Source organism: Echinops telfairi, unplaced genomic scaffold (genome assembly GCF_000313985.2).
Source record: "Echinops telfairi isolate 266 unplaced genomic scaffold, ASM31398v2 ScPeMD7_8;HRSCAF=38, whole genome shotgun sequence".
Classification (NCBI taxonomy): domain Eukaryota; kingdom Metazoa; phylum Chordata; class Mammalia; order Afrosoricida; family Tenrecidae; genus Echinops; species Echinops telfairi.
Genome location: NW_022103905.1, coordinates 2,631,906 through 2,647,882, shown reverse-complemented (window position 1 = coordinate 2,647,882; position 15,977 = coordinate 2,631,906). Strand labels below are relative to the sequence as shown.

General features: G+C 39.5%; 1 protein-coding gene across 2 annotated transcripts in view; it reads right to left on the bottom strand.

The window, feature by feature from the left end:
• The window catches only part of CTDSPL2 (CTD small phosphatase like 2), an 80,081-nt gene that overhangs the window by 34,265 nt on the left and 29,839 nt on the right, over positions 1-15,977 (bottom strand). For both annotated transcript variants that reach the window (XM_045286503.1, XM_004709399.4), the window contains exons 2-3: positions 5,902-6,111; positions 1,265-1,403 (exon numbers count right to left, since the gene is read on the bottom strand). In XM_045286503.1, coding sequence (XP_045142438.1) covers positions 1,265-1,403; positions 5,902-6,087 — 325 coding nt within the window. In that variant the 5' untranslated portion in view covers positions 6,088-6,111. The remainder of the gene's footprint in view (positions 1-1,264; positions 1,404-5,901; positions 6,112-15,977) is intronic.

Sequence of the window (15,977 nt, the reverse complement as noted above, 5' to 3'; positions counted from 1 at the left end):
CCATGTCCCCCCGGAACTGTCAGTCCCGTTGTTTTCTCCTCCAGATTGTTCATCCAGCCTGTCCTATCCAGACAGGCCTGAAATCATTCATTTTCAAAATAAGACAAGTTGTATCTAATACTATATAGACTATGAGAGTTTCTGAAAGGCTTCAAATCAACAGAATGTAACAGATAAGGAAAATTCCTTGTAAGCAAAGCAAGTAAGTTAATAATCTTTGGAGAAAACTGAAAGATTATTTTTGTTTATTTACATTTCAGATGCTTCCGACTTTGTATAACTTTCCCCCTCATGTATTTCTAATGAACCACAGCAAACCTAGCTCGACTAAATTGGAAGGCATAGCAATTTCAAAAATTGCTTGTAGATGCCGATGCAGTGGTTTCAGAGAAGTTGAAAAGAAAAACCAGTTGTTTTTATGTCTCAATAAATTTTTCATAGAATTCTAGAAAATAAAACCAAGCATTTTGATTAATCGTCCTCTGACTTGCAACCTTTACTTGTTATCTACAATATTCTTTCCTGTTTCTTTTTTCTTATCTTCCTCAACAATCTCCATTTTCTCCAGTAGTCACTTCTAATAAAACAATACATCATTGTAAAAAATGGTGGTCTATCCTGTAAATCTTCACCTAATTCACAATAAAAACTTCATTAAAAAAAAAAAAGAAGACACATCACTGCATTGGAAGTAGGCTTGCATACGTGTGGCCAGGAGAGAATGGCTAATGCTGTTGTTTTTAACACAACATTGCTTGAAAGGCAGCACACTTCACGCTCTGCAGTGTTATTCTTTAGTCCATTCTCTGCTTGTCCTTTTTGTTCACGCTTTTCTTTCTTTCTGACTTCGAGGAGTTACTCAAGTCATATTAACAATGAACTAAAATAAGGTTTATCAGTCACATCACAACTGACACCTGGGGGCTGTTCTGTGCAATACAGGAGATTTAGCAGCATCCCTGACCTCTACCTTGATGCCAGTAGCAAATCCCTCCCCCAATTGGCTGTGACAATCCAGTCTCCAGACACTAGGAAATATCCCCATTCCGAACCAGTAGTATGAGTGATCCAAGCACTTTGAGTTTTTAAATTCCATAATCCAAAAAGAAATTCTTTGACATATTTCAATCAAGTCACAATTAAATGTTTTAAAAAAATGAATTTATTAAACAGACCTACTGCTTCATGTACATTGTCATGCTAAAAATTCAGCATGAAACATCCTTCACACACCTAAATAAACAATATCTAAATATTAACACACCTCCATTTACTTGACTTTTCCGTCTTACTCGAGCTATCTGTTTGTTAGGCTTTTCTCCTGTTCTTGGTGTTGAAGTGATCAAATTATTATCAATATCACGTTCAATTCTACTCCGCTTCGAAGGATTTTCTCTCTCTTCCTTGAGATTAAGAAGAAAAAAGCCCAGTGAGCACATTTTGTCTTATAGATTAATTTTTTATGTATAGGTTACTTTTTTTCCTGTGTGGCTATTTTAAAAAAAATCATTTTATTAGGGGCTCATACAACTCTTATCACAATCCATACATACATCAATTGTGTAAAGCACATTTGTACATTCATTGCCCTCATCATTCTCAAAACATTTGCTCTCCACCCAAGAGGTTACGTTTTTTAATGGTAAGATATATGTAACCACCTTGTTTTTCATAAAGGAGCCCTAGTGGTGTAGTGGGTTACGCAAGGTTAGCAGTTTAAACACACCATCTGCTCCTAGAGAGAAAGATGAGGCTTTCTGCTTCCATAAAGACTTATGGAAACCCAAAAGGCAGTTCTACCCTGTCCTAGAGGGTCACTATGAGTAGGAATTGACTTGATGGTAGTCAATTTGTTTTTCCTATATAGCAGAAACAAATGCCATCAATATCCAACAGTAGCAGAAGACACAGGAAAATTTGACAGTGTTTTGAAAGTATTTACTAATGTAGTCTACAATACACAAATATAATTACAGCATCTCCACAATTCATAGTCTGTCCCCAGGGTCCATTAAATTTCCATGCTATTTAATCCTACAATGTGCTCTAAATTTTAAGCCAATTTCTCATTATTCTTAGAATTGCATTAAAGAACAGAGATTGCCTACATATGCATTCAGGGTAGGAGGGAGAACCCATTTGGAACCTGCTGGCTTCAAATCAACAGAATATTACGTTACCAAAGCAGGCACAAAAAAGAATAAGGGCTGCCATATCCCACTGCCAACTTTGATAAAACACCCCAAAACAAAGCTTTTTATTCATTGCCTTCTATAGGGTAAGGTGACATGACCAATTTATGCTAATCTTGCAGTAATAGTGTTTAAAACAGTATATACCAAGCTATAGCTTGAATTATTCTCCATTTATAAATCTAATTTTCTCCCATTTGAAAATTTTTCAAAGTTCTCTAAAATGTGAGTGATTTTTCTTGTATTGATGTATAGGGCTTACAATTCCTTTAACTGATAATTCCTTGCTGATTTAATTTATGTGTATAACCAAGATTCTTATTCAAAAGGTGTAATTTCTCTGCTCTGCATTCTCTGCTTTTCTCCAACACAACTAATAGATTATTGTGCATTTTGTGAAGGTTGAATACTGCTTTGTTATCTTAGAAGCAACCCCTGGTATTGTAAATGGTCCAAACATCCATTTCCTTATTTGAATCAAAACAAAAAAAGACACACACTACAAATATTACTTAATATGGAATTTTAGTATCTTACTCAGTAGTTTTTCTAATTATAGGTTTTCCAATAAAATATGGCATTTTACCACACAATATAATGCCTAAGTGATCTAATTCAAAATTATTTCAATTTTAATGTTTATTACCTTGTTATTTAAAAATGATGAAGAAGCACACACACCCTTTCCCTTAAGTATAGTTAAGTATAGGTGAAAGGGATTTTGCTTACACTGCAGTCAAGCTGAACGTTTTTCACTTTCCAACAACATATATAATTCAATGTCCATTATTCAGGACCCCCTTAACTATAGAAAAAATCATGTCTGAACCAGTATAACACAGCATGCTATACTGATATTATCCTTCTATTTACCAATGGTATACAAGCTAACTGATACAAAACACCCTGTCACAGAGCAGACTATAAAAACTCGAAATTCACTGCCATTAAGTCAATTCCAACTCATAGTCATCTTATATGACAGGGTAGAACCAGTCCTGTGGGTTTCCCAGGCTATAACTCTATAGGGGAGCAAAAAGCCCTGTCTTTCTCTCGATGAGGGGCTGGTGGTTTTGAACTGCTGACCATGTAGTTATCAGCTCAACACTTAACCACTACACCACCAAGGATCCTTAGAAAAGACTATATACTGCAGTCAGTTAACCAAACAACCAAACTCCCCGCCATCTAGATTTTCTGACTCACAGGGATCTCATGATCCCCTGTGATCTCATGAATTGCCCCTGTAGGCTTCCCTGGTTGTAACTCTTTAGGGGAGTAGAAAACCTCCTCTTTTTCCTGCAGAGAGGCTGGTTGTTTCAAATTGCTGACCCTGAGGTTAGCAGCCCATTGCGTAACCCACTATGCTAAAGAGCCAACAAAAGCTAAAAGCAGTATTTGCAACAAAGCAAGGAGACAAGGCTATTCCCACAAACCCCAAGAAGCAAGTGGATGAGAGCAAACTACCGAGAACTAAAACACTTGAGTGCCATAAACCAGTGCAGAAGAAAAGAGGGAAGCAACTAAGTGCCTGCTGATCAAACTTGCTGCCATCAAGTCAAGTCAATACCGATTCATAGTGACCCTACAGAGCTGGGTAGAACTGCCCCTCTGAGTGTCTGACACTCTATTTCTTTTATAGGAGCAGAAAAATCCTCATCTTTGGAGAACCCCAAATTGCTGACAGGTATACGTATCAGAAATGATGGCAGGCCAATTCAAAAACAGCAGATGAAACACATGTAACAAAGATGCCCATGGTGAGAACTAAAATGACCAAAGCAGTCTAACTCTTGTGAACTCCTGGAATTCACCAACCAACTAATGGTGAAACTGGGAGTCTGAACAAAAATGGGTATGCTTTATATAGAGTGGCTGTCTCTTAACCTGAACATATTATGATACATATGGAAACTAGCTGACCGAGGGACACTTCCCTTCCCTTCCCTAATGTAAAACAAAAGGAATGTAAATTTGCTCTTTCAACATGGGCAGATAAATGGGAACCAGGTAAGGTTGCCCAACCCCATTAGGTGAACCTGCTGCTATCAGGTAATTGCAACTCATTAGGAACCTCAGTGTCAGAGAAGAACTGTGCTCCATAGGTTGAGTCCACACAGGTCACTAATTTGAAACATTACAGAACAGAAGAGTACCGGTGCAGACAAATTCTTTGTAAAATTATCCCTTTGTGGAATGTAGACTGGGACGACTTATGGCAAGTAAGCACATGAAAAAAAGATTCTCATTTGGAAACTGACTGTGGTAGCAATTGTACAATACTGCTTGACGTGACTGAACTATGGAATGATTTATGTATTAACTCCCAGTTAATAATAAATTTTTTGAAAGATTCCAATTATACACGATTAGGGAACAGCACATTAAAACAACAGTAAAATACCATTAAAACCCACTGCCATCCATTGATTCTAACCCACAGCCACTCTATAGGGCAGAGTAGAAATGCCCTATACAGTATTGTAAATATTTATGGATGAAGACTGTCCTTATTTTTCTCCCACAGAGGCTTTTAGGTTGAAACTGCAAACCTTTTCATTAGCAGTGCAGTGCTTAATCAATGGGCTCTTTGAACATTTCTCAGAATGGTTAAAACCAAAACTCTGATAACACCAAATGCTGGTGAGGACACAGGGCAATAAGTAAGAACTCTCATCCACTGCTAGCAGGATGCACATAGTAAAGCCACTTTGTAACAGCTTCTTACAATGCTACACATAGGCTTACCACACAACCACCCTGCAATTGCACTCCCAGGTATTTCTCCAAATGTGTGGAAAATGTGAAGTTCCTCAAAATCTGCATATAAATGTTTACAGCAACTTTACTCATAATTGTAAAGAATGTGGAAGCAATAATGATGCCCTTTATGAGATAAATGGATAAACAGTGGTACATCTATATAATGAAATATTATTCAGTGATTATAAAAAAAAGAAAAGAGCTATCAAGCCACAAAAGGCATGGAGGAACCTAAGTGCATACTGCTTCAGGAAAGAGGGCAATCTGAAACCCTTACCGAGGCTGTGCAAGCAAAGTACATATTTTATAAAAAGCAAAGCCACAGATACAATAAAAGGGGACTCTGTGAAGGGAATGAAGATAAAGCACAGGATGTTTCTTAAAAAGATTGAGAAACTGTTCAGTATGATACTGAAATGGTAGAAACATGACATTAAGTATTCATCAAAACTCACAACTATATAAGAAATAAACCCTTACGCACACTGTATACTTAGTAACTATTAAGAAGTAACAATATATCAACATTGGGTCACTATAACAATGTACCACCGTACTATAAGATGGTAGCAAACTCTGTCTTACTCAAGTTCAGAGGGATAACAAAAAAACTTTACATAGGTCACTAAAGTTGGGTAGAATACAACTTTATTTCTGGCTCTTATTATTCAATTAAAAAAAGTCTTTACTTTCTTTTTGATGAAGTAATAAAGTAATACATTTTCATGATATTAACAGGAAACAAACTTTTAAAAATCTCTTTTTGACAAACTTTTTTTTTAATAAAAGAAAATGAAGAGGAACTTCAGATTTTGCAAGTCATACTTTGAAACAAGTACAAAAACACCAATGCATCTAGTAACATCTGATTTCTCATCTTTACATGATTCAAAAGAGCAACCTAAGCTTCCCTTCGAAGGATGTAAGTATAAGGTCAAACCATTACCTTAGGTGTGCTTCCTTTAATGAATTTTTTAATCGAAGACAACAAGCCAGTTTCATTCTTCGGTGGTTTTTCTCCTCCTGAAGGCAGGCTATCATCAACTTCTGAATATTTCCTCTTTGCTCTGGCAGTACGTTGTGTTTGGATTGGATTTGATTGCTGAGAAGCTTTCCTTGTTCTCAGTCTCATCTTTTATGGGTACCACATGTAAATCTATAAAAATATATATATATATTTATTAAAATTAAGCCTAGTAGTACACTCATATTATAGGAGCATGGAGAATACAAGTAGTTGACAGTTGGGTGCTAACCCAAAGGTTGGTAGTTTGAATCCACCTATTAGCTCTGTGGCACAAAGGCCTGGTGAGCTGCTTTGGTGAAGATTCCAGCTAAGAAAACCCTACGGTGCAGTTCTACTCTGTAATAACAAATGTGGGGTTCGCCGTACGTCAGAAGCCAACTCAATGGAGGCAACATAACACTCATCTTACAGAAAACCAACCCAAATCAATTCTGACACATAGCAACCCTACAGGGCAGCGCAGAACTTCCTCTGTGGGTTTCCAAGGCTCTCACTCTTTATGGGAGTAGAAAGCTCCCACCTTTCTCCCACAGAAAGGTTGGTGGCTTCGAACTGTTCGTCTTGTTTGTTAGCAGCCTGATGCATAACCACCACACCACCAGAAGTGGCAAAAAATATTCACAATCTGGAAAAACACGCTAGCGTGTACAATAAAAACATAATGGTTACAAAGAAAGAAGTTTCTAGGGGACTGAAATAAATTAACATCATCAGAAGGCACTTTTACTGTACTTCATATATATATATAATTCCAAGTAACCTTCTCATCAACATCTAAAACATATCTTATGATTTAAGTAGATAAGATATACAGCATAAATGTTTTCTACAGTACAGTGGGAGCTTTTTAAAAATTCATGGATAAATGGAATTGAAAGATAATGAAACTTTCCATTAACTTTTTAAAGCCCCCCCCCTTGTAGGCTGCCTCTATCTATGTTGACATTATAAATCATTTTCAAGTACTTATTGAACAAGTAACCAAATTACAGACAATGGCTACAAAGACATTGAAAATACAATAGTAAACATGACAGGGATGATTTTGCCCTTTAAGAATGACTTTCATGTGCACAAATTCTTCTGAATTCACAATATAATTATGTAGCAAGAGTGACTAGATCGCTTAGTGCATCGGTTCTCAACCTGTGCATCGCATCTCCTTTTGGGGTGGGGTGGGGTGTGGAACAACCCCTTTCACAGGTGTCACCTGATTCATAACAGTAGCAAAATTACAGTTTCGAAGTAGTAACAAAAATAATTTTACGGTTGGGGGTCACCACAATATGAGGAACCGTATTAAAGGGTCACAGCATTAAAAAGGTTGAGAACCACTGGCTTAGTGGGATGCTAACCTCATAATACATAATGATACTTTACAATGAAATTCACATCAGAGAAAAAGAGGTCTTCTTAAACCGTCTCATTTTATAGATGAGAAAATTAATGGCTGGCAAAATTGCCCGAACATTTAGAAATAGTTAAGGAAATACCTTGACTTAGAACCTGTTAGGGGGCTGGCCCCAATCCCAACAACTAAGTGGACACCTGCCCCTCCTCCCAGAAGAATTTATTTCAAAGGACGGCAGGCATTGAATCTGCAGCTCCGGGAGAGGGACATATCTGATCGGAGTACATGGTACATAGGTGCAGATAAAGGGGGAGGAGGAGAGAGTGGAGCACATCCTGACCCACCAGGCCATGAGGACAATGTTCCCAATTAGAGCAGCCAGTCCACAGAAAGGACCACATGGCTGACCCCACTATGAGACACGACGCCCCTCACTGACCCATAGCCCTACAGGGGACAACACCAGAGACAACACCAGCGCACCCGATCTGATCCCACTACGAGGCAAAACACTAAGGGGGTGCAACAAACAGCAAGGGAGTAGAGCAGTGAGGTCTCCAGGGAATCCTGAAGGTGGACTTTGGGATCAGGGCGTGGTGCCCCAACAGACTGGACTGGAAAACACTCCTAAAGGCCAACAAACAATCCTTTGAACTAACTACAAGCTTTTCTTTCATGTTGTGTTTTGTTTTTTGTCATTGGTTTGTTGTTGTTGATGTTTTGTTGTATATTGTTGCTTAGTTTTGCTCTCTTTTTTGTGTGCATTTTATTATCTCTGCAGGTCTGTCTAAATAAGATAGGCTGGATGAACAATCTGGAGGAGAAAACAACAGGACCAACAGTTCTGGGGGGACATGGGAGAGGGGGAGGTGGGGGGAAAGCTAGTGGTGTTAACAAACCCAGGGACAAGGGAACAACAAGTGATCCCAATTGGTAGTGAGGAGGGTGTGGGAGGCCTGGTAGGGCATGATCAAGGGGAATGTAACAAAGAGGAATTGCTGAAACCCTGGTGGGGACTGAGCATGATAGTGGGACAGAAGGAAAGTCAAAGGAAATAGAGGAAAGAGCTGGGAGGCAAAGGGCATTTATAGAGGTCTAGATAAAGACATGTACATATGCAAATATATTTATATATGAGGATGGGGAAATAGATCTATGTGCATAGATTTATAGGTTTAGTATTAAGATAGCAGAAGGACATTGGGCCTCCACTCAAGTACTCCCTCAACGCAAGAATACTTTCTTCTATTAAATTGGCATTCTATGATGCTCACCTTCCCGACACAACCGCTGAAGACAAAGCAGGTGAATAAGCAAATGTGGTGAAGAAAGCTGATGGTGCCAGGCTACCAAAAGATATAGCATCTGGGGTCTTAAAGGCTTGTAGGGAAACAAGCAGCCATCTAGCTCAGAAGCAACAAAGCCCACATGGAAGAAGCACACCAGCCTGTGCAATCACAAGGTGTCAAAGGGATCAGGTATCAGGCATCATCAGAACAAAAAAATCTAACCATATAATGAGGGGGAAGTGTGGAATGGAGACCCAAAGCCCATTTATAGGCCACTGGACACCCCCTTACAGGAGGGTTTCGGGGAGGAGATGAGCCAGTCAGGGTGCGATGTAGCAACAATGAAACATACAACTTTCCTCTCGTTCCTAAATGCTTCCTCCCGGCCCCGCCCTCCCACTATCATGATTCTAATTCTACATTGCAAGTCTGGCTAGACCAGAGGATGTACACTGGTACAGATAGGAACTGTAAACATGGAATCCAGGGCAGATGGACCAGTGGTGTGAGTGGTGATACTGGGAGGGTAGAGGGAAGGTTGGTTGGAAAGGGGGAACTGATTACAAGGATCTACATGTGACTTCCTTCCTGGGGGACAGACAATAGAAAAGTGGGTGAAGGAAGACATCGACAGGGCAAGACATGACAAAATAATTTATAAATTATCAAGGGTTCATGAGGGAAGGGGGAGCGGGGAGGGAGGGGAAAAATGAGGAGCTGATGCCAGGGGCTTAAAGTGGAGAGCAAATGTTTTGAGAATGATGAGGGCAATGAATGTACAAATGTGCTTTACACAAATGATGTGTGTATGGATTGTGATTAAGAGTTGTATGAGCCACTAATAAAACTATTGGGAAAAAAAGAACCTGTTAAACAAAACAAAGACCATTAAACTGGGTCAAGAGATATGAATACTGCATCACTCATAGCTAAGTTATAATCACCTGTAGTGGGTTAAGTGTTGAGCTGCTAACTACAAGACTGGCAGTTCAAACTCACCAGTAGCTCCAAGGAAGAGTTTTTTTTATATCATTTTATTGGGGGCTCATACAACTCTTATTACAATCCATACATATATCAATTGTGTAAAGCACATTTGTATATTCATTACCCTCATCATTCTCAAAACATTTGCTCACCACCTAAGCCCCTGGCATCAGCTCCTTATTTTCCCCCTCCCTCATGAACCCCGAAGAAGATATTTAAGGAGTCATTCTACACTGTCCCACAGGGTTGCTGTGAGTTGGAATAAACTCAATGGCAAGGGTTTGGTTTTATAGAGAAAATATTTACCTAAGCTTGAGGCTCAAAATATATAAGGTATTAGAAAAGGTTATACAATACAAAGGATGAAAAAGATACAGTGAGTGGATTTGGAGACCAATCTAATCGTAAGTACCAATAGGTGTAGAAACTCCTGTTTTCAAGTTCCAATTACCAAATCCCAGAAGTGGTGTTTTTATTAATTCAACATAAAAGTCATGCACACACAAAAGTTAGAAACCCATACGCATAGAGTGGCCACTCCGCCAGGAGGTTCCAAAACGTCTTTCCAAATAACTATTATTTTCATAACCAATGGGTGCCCCACCACCTCCCACCAATAAATATTACCTTTTCCCATACGGGGCAATAAACTGCTTATATACCACCTTTCTAGTAATGATTTTGTGATTACAACAAAATAATTGGATAGGAGTATGGAAATAAGGTGCCTGTGATCAACCAAGAGGTTTGGACAATTATACCAAACAAACTCACAACTTTTGGTCAATTCAGATTCATGGTGACTCTAAATTTCAAGGTAGAACTGCCCCTGTGGGTTTCCAAGTCTGTAACTCTTTATAGGAGTAGAAAGCTCCATCTTTCTTCCAAGGAGCAGCCAGTGGTTTTGAACTGCTGACCTCAAGGTTAGCAGCTCAACTGATGACCACCATATACCACCAGGGCCCTCTATAATGAAATTAGGGTGCATAAATAAACCCCCATGGGGCTGGGACAACCCAAACAATGTGTATGGAACTTTTAACAAGAGGACCTCACTACCACCCTGAAAGAGCCAGGAGTGGAATGTGTCTTTTGGCCTCTTAGAAGCTCTCAAAAGCTCCAAACTTACTGCCATCGTATTGATTCCATTCCATAGAGACCCTGTAGAACAGGGTAAAACTGTCCTTATGAGTTTCTGAGACTGGGACTCTTTAGAAAGCCCTTTCTCCCACACAGCACTTGGTGCTGGTTAGCACTGGCTAGCAACACAACTCTTTACCACTACGCCACCAGAGCGCCTTACCTAGAAGCAACAAACTAGTAAACACTGACAATAGCTCAAGATAGTAAGAAGTGGCAGCAGAGGAACAGTGGCTTCAGAACCAGAACACCGGGACAGGATGTCACAGCGGGCTTCCAAGACTATGGGCAAGGTGGCAAGGGCTGAGCACCTGTTGGTAGAGCTAAAAAATTATCTATCAAGACTGGCCTGAAATATTCTAAATTGATTGTGGTAAAGATTGTACAATTGTATGTTATGTTGTTGAAGTGCTAATAAAACTTTTAAAAATTTATAAATTATCAAGGGCTCATGAGGGAGGGGGGAAGGGAAGGGAGGGGTAAAAATGAGGACCTGATGCCGGGGGCTTAAGTGGAGAGCAAATGTTTTGAGAATGATGAGGGCAATGAATGTACAAATGTGCTTTAAAAAAAAAAAAAAAAAGACTTGCCAGAGCAGGGCAGGGGGGAGGCTGAGAAGTCAAAGGTCAAATAGAGAGGCCTGCCTGAGAAGCAGCTTTGGAACAGAGGGGTCTCCTGGGTTGCTCTTTACCCTGAATTGCAACCTGTTACTTCCCTAATAAACCCCTTCATTGTACTACCTGTGAGCTATCTGTGGCCAATTTTCAAACCCTGCAGAGAAGTAGAATGTACTGTGGGAAGGACAGCTGATGTGAGAACTGATAAAAAGGTTAAAGCAAGGGAATCTCTGACCTTCATCTCAAAGGAATCAGCTTTGGGCTAATGCTGGTGATTCAGGCCCCTTTTCCCTCCTGAAGTTACAGAAAGTCATACAATGCACACTCCCATTTTCACATCTCTTAAAGAGTCAATTCACTTCCAAAGAGATTTATCATTAAAAGTATCTATTCAATAACTCTATTGATAGTAAACAAATTTGGACTAATTTCTCTATTTTCTAAAAAAGAGAAGTTGCCAACTAGTAAATATGTAATTTTAATAAACTTTTTATAATTAAAAACTTTTCAAAAATACCTTTGTGAACCTATCTTAAACATAGAATCATGAAATGGAAATGACAACATGTTACTAAAATATATACCATTATTAAAAAGATTTTTTTTAAAAATGAAGATATATAAGGTAGTCCAATCTTTCATGCGTCACTTCATTAAAATTAAGATACCTACTGGGCATGTACTAACAGAATTGAAACAAGATAATCTCTGCTCACAAGATGCAAAAAGTCTAGCAATTAAGTATATATACATCCTTACACTGCATGAGGGTAAATAAAAAAGTATTGCTACAGAATCACAGACACCTTTATCAAACAAAAATATAAGAATGGGAAGCTTCTATTTCTTGATTTATCCTTCAACCCCTATTCCCATCTCTCTTACTCAAAGAATTTCATGTTCTTCGATCTATGTCATATCAAAATGGTAGTTTTAGCAACCTCAAGGAATTAAAATCCTATTCCTTTTTTCTTTGGGTTGGAGAACAAAAAGAATCTGAAGGGGGTAAGATTGAGGCTATAGAGTGGACAGGGTATGGTTTCTCAAAGAAATTCCCCAAGGACAGTCCTTCCCTCCCATCCATGAAGAATGAGCAGGTGCACTGCTAAGTTGGAAATTATTCCCTTTTTCTCACCAATTAAGTTTTCATAAGTCACTGTGTTAATCGTATTCCGCTTAAGAAAATCTATCAAGACAAAATCCCAGAAACAGTTGCCATAATCGTCTGAGCTGACCTCTGTCTTGAATTTAACTGGCCCGGCAGATCCCCTGAGAAGCCACTGTTTTGACTGGGCCTTTTTTTAAGGCACCATAACAAGACTAAGACAAGTATATTAGAAAGAGAACGTGTCTGTAACCACCCACTGATCATAGAGACATGTTTAAACATGTTGCGACTAGAATAAAAATATGTATCCAAACACTGGAATCCTAGAAGCAATACTTTTGGATTTATCCTGGTATAATACTTAAAAATATATATGTACCTAATAATACAATCCTGAGATGCATACAGTCAATTAATAAGGCCCTTCTAGGCCTTAATTCCTCAGTGACGTTATAATTCTGAACTGTATGCCTGTGGCTATGCAGGACATTTAGAGTTCTTAAGGTGGGGTTAAGTCCTGACCTTGGCAGAGGGTGTGAACCATGTCAAACCCTTTGTTTCCTCTTTAAGACTACTATAAGGTGTGGCTTAAGAAACAGAAGTCTAAATACAAGTATGCACATATGTAAATATATATATGATAATGGGGAACTAGATCTATGTGCATATAATAATAGGCTTAGTATTAAGGCAGCAGATGGACATTGGGCCTCCACTCAAGTACTCCCTCAATACAAGAACACTTTGTTCTATTAAACTGGCATTCCATGATGCTCACCTTTCCTAAACGATCACGAAGACAAAGTGGGTGCAAAAGCAAATGTGAAGAAAGCTGATGGTGTGCAGCTACCAAAAGGTATAGCATCTGGGGTCTTAAAGGCTTGAAGGTAAACAAGCGGCCATCTAGCTGAGAAGCAACAAAGCCCACATGGAAGAAGCACACCAGCCTGCGCAATCACGACGTGTTGAAGGGATCAGGTATCAGGCATCAAAGATCAAAAAAATCATATCATTGTGAATTAGGAGGAAGTGCGGAGTGGAGACCCAAAGCCCAACTCTAGGCAACTGGACATCCCCTTACAAAAGGGTTTTGGGGAGGAGATGAGCCAGTCACGGTGCAGTACAACAACGATGAAACATACAACTTTTCTCTAGTTCTTAAATGCTTCCATCCCCCCCAACTATCTTGATCCCAATTCTATCTTACAAATCGGGCTAAACCAGTGGATGTACACTTGGACAGACAGGAACTGCAAACACAGGGAATCAGGGCAGATGAACCCCTAAGCACCACTGTGTAGGGTGTAGGGAAGGTGAGGTAGAAAGGAGGGAACTGATTACAAGGATCTACATATAGCCCCCTCCCTGGGGGACGGACAGCAGAAAAGTGGGTAAAGGGAGATAACAGATAGTGCAAGACATGACAAAATAATAATCATTTATAAATTATAAAGGGTCCATGGGTGGGGTGGGGTGGGGATGAGGAGCTGATACCAAGGGCTCAAGTGGAAAGCAAATGTTTTGAGAATGATGATGGCAACAAATGTGCTTGACACAATGAATGTATGTATGGACTGAAATAAGAGTTACATGAGCCCACAATAAAATTATTAAAAACAAAAAAAGAAATATCTTCATTTTTCCTTGGGTGCATGGTCAGCTAAGACAAAAACTACACTCCCATTAAAGCCACTCTTTGGTGTATAAGAGCCTCTGGGACACAGAAATCCAAGGACCATTGGAATATCATGTCCACGATCCATGCCTAAAGTAGTGGAGGTGGAGCTCACATGCTCCAAGGACTATGGGACCGAGAGAAAGGAGCAGCACTGAGACTATGTGACTGTGAGGTAGAGCTACAAGATGGTTTCCTGGCCCATTGAGGCAAAGACCAAAGAACCACATGGCTGAGAGGCTGAGGACTGGAGATACTTGGCTGCTGCCTGAGGAAAGATGTTGCTGTGGACCACTAACTGTATTTTTACTGTTTGCTGATCCTGCCTGTGGTAACCTATTCAATTTCATCAACATCCCAAATTAAACCCAGTGCCATGGAGTCAATTATGACTCAGCAGACTGCTTCATCTTTCGCCTGCAGAACAGCTGATGGTTTCTAATCACCGACCTTGTGGTTAGCAGCCCAATGCATAACCACTGTGACACCAGGGCTCCAACTTCCTAATAAAATCTCAACTGTGTGATCTGTGAGTTCTGTGTAGCCATTGCAATGAGTTATCAAACACAGCATAGAAGTAGAGGGCTATGGGAGGAATGGTTGGTGTCAGAATAAAGTAAAGAGGAATGGAGGGTGAAGGCATATCTGACCTCTGCCTCCCGGCAATACGGAAACCAGAGAGGTCAGAGATGACATGACCCCCATGTTGTTTACTGTAATTACCAAAAGACATGAAGCAAAAACTATATAACTGAAGCATACACAATTCAACAGGACTATCAACAATAACTGGAGACTTCCAACAACCTTCTGTCAGTAATGACTACAACAGTGGTTCTCAACCTTCCTAATGTCGAGACCCTTTCATACAGTTCCTCGTGTTGTGGTGACCCCCCCAACCATAACATTATTTTCATTGCTACTTCATCACTGTAATTTTGCTACTGTTATGAACTGGGCGACCCCTGTGAAAGGGTCATGATCCACAGGTTAAGAACCCCTGGGCTAGAACTAGACTGAAGATCAACAAGGAAATTAAAAATACTAACTACAAACTGACTAACCCCAACAAACATGCATGAAGCTGTCCACCCAACAACAGAAATACACTCTTCCCAATTATACAAGGGACATTCTCCAGCATAAGACCACACATATAAGGGGATCCCCCCCCAAAAAAACGATGCTCATTTGTTTTCTTGATGTGAGGAGGGTAGTGCATTTGGGGTTTGTTTCACCAGGTCAGACTGTTAATCAAGCTTTCTATTTAGAGGTTCTGAAAAGATTGTAGTGTGTGACAAAGAAGGCCTGATCTGTGGCAGATGGGGGACTGGTTTTGCAACCACTACAATGCACCTGCTCAAGCAACCATCTCAGTGCACCAGTTTTAGGCAAAAACAGCATGCTGGGAGACAGCAGTCAGTGTAAGATATGAAAATAATAATTTATCAAGGGGACACAAAAGGGGGGCAGAAAAGAGAAGCTGCTACTAGGGACTCAATAGAAAGTAAATGTTTAGAAAATAATGGTGGCAACATATGTAAAAATATGCTTGAAAGAAGTGATATATGGATTGTTATGAGCTATAAGTGTCGTCCCCCCAAAATAACATACATCTATTGGCATGATCCCACCTAATCACTGCGTAGGGGTCATAAAAGTCAAAGCTATATGGGCCAAACTAAGAAATTCATTGTACCACAAGACTTAATTATTTAAAAAAAGAGAATGCATAACAAAAATATAATTTGAAAAAGTGCATGTATACAAGGGAGCTTTAAAAACTTCATTGAAAAATGAAAAGATAAACACAGTTTGAGGTTTTTTT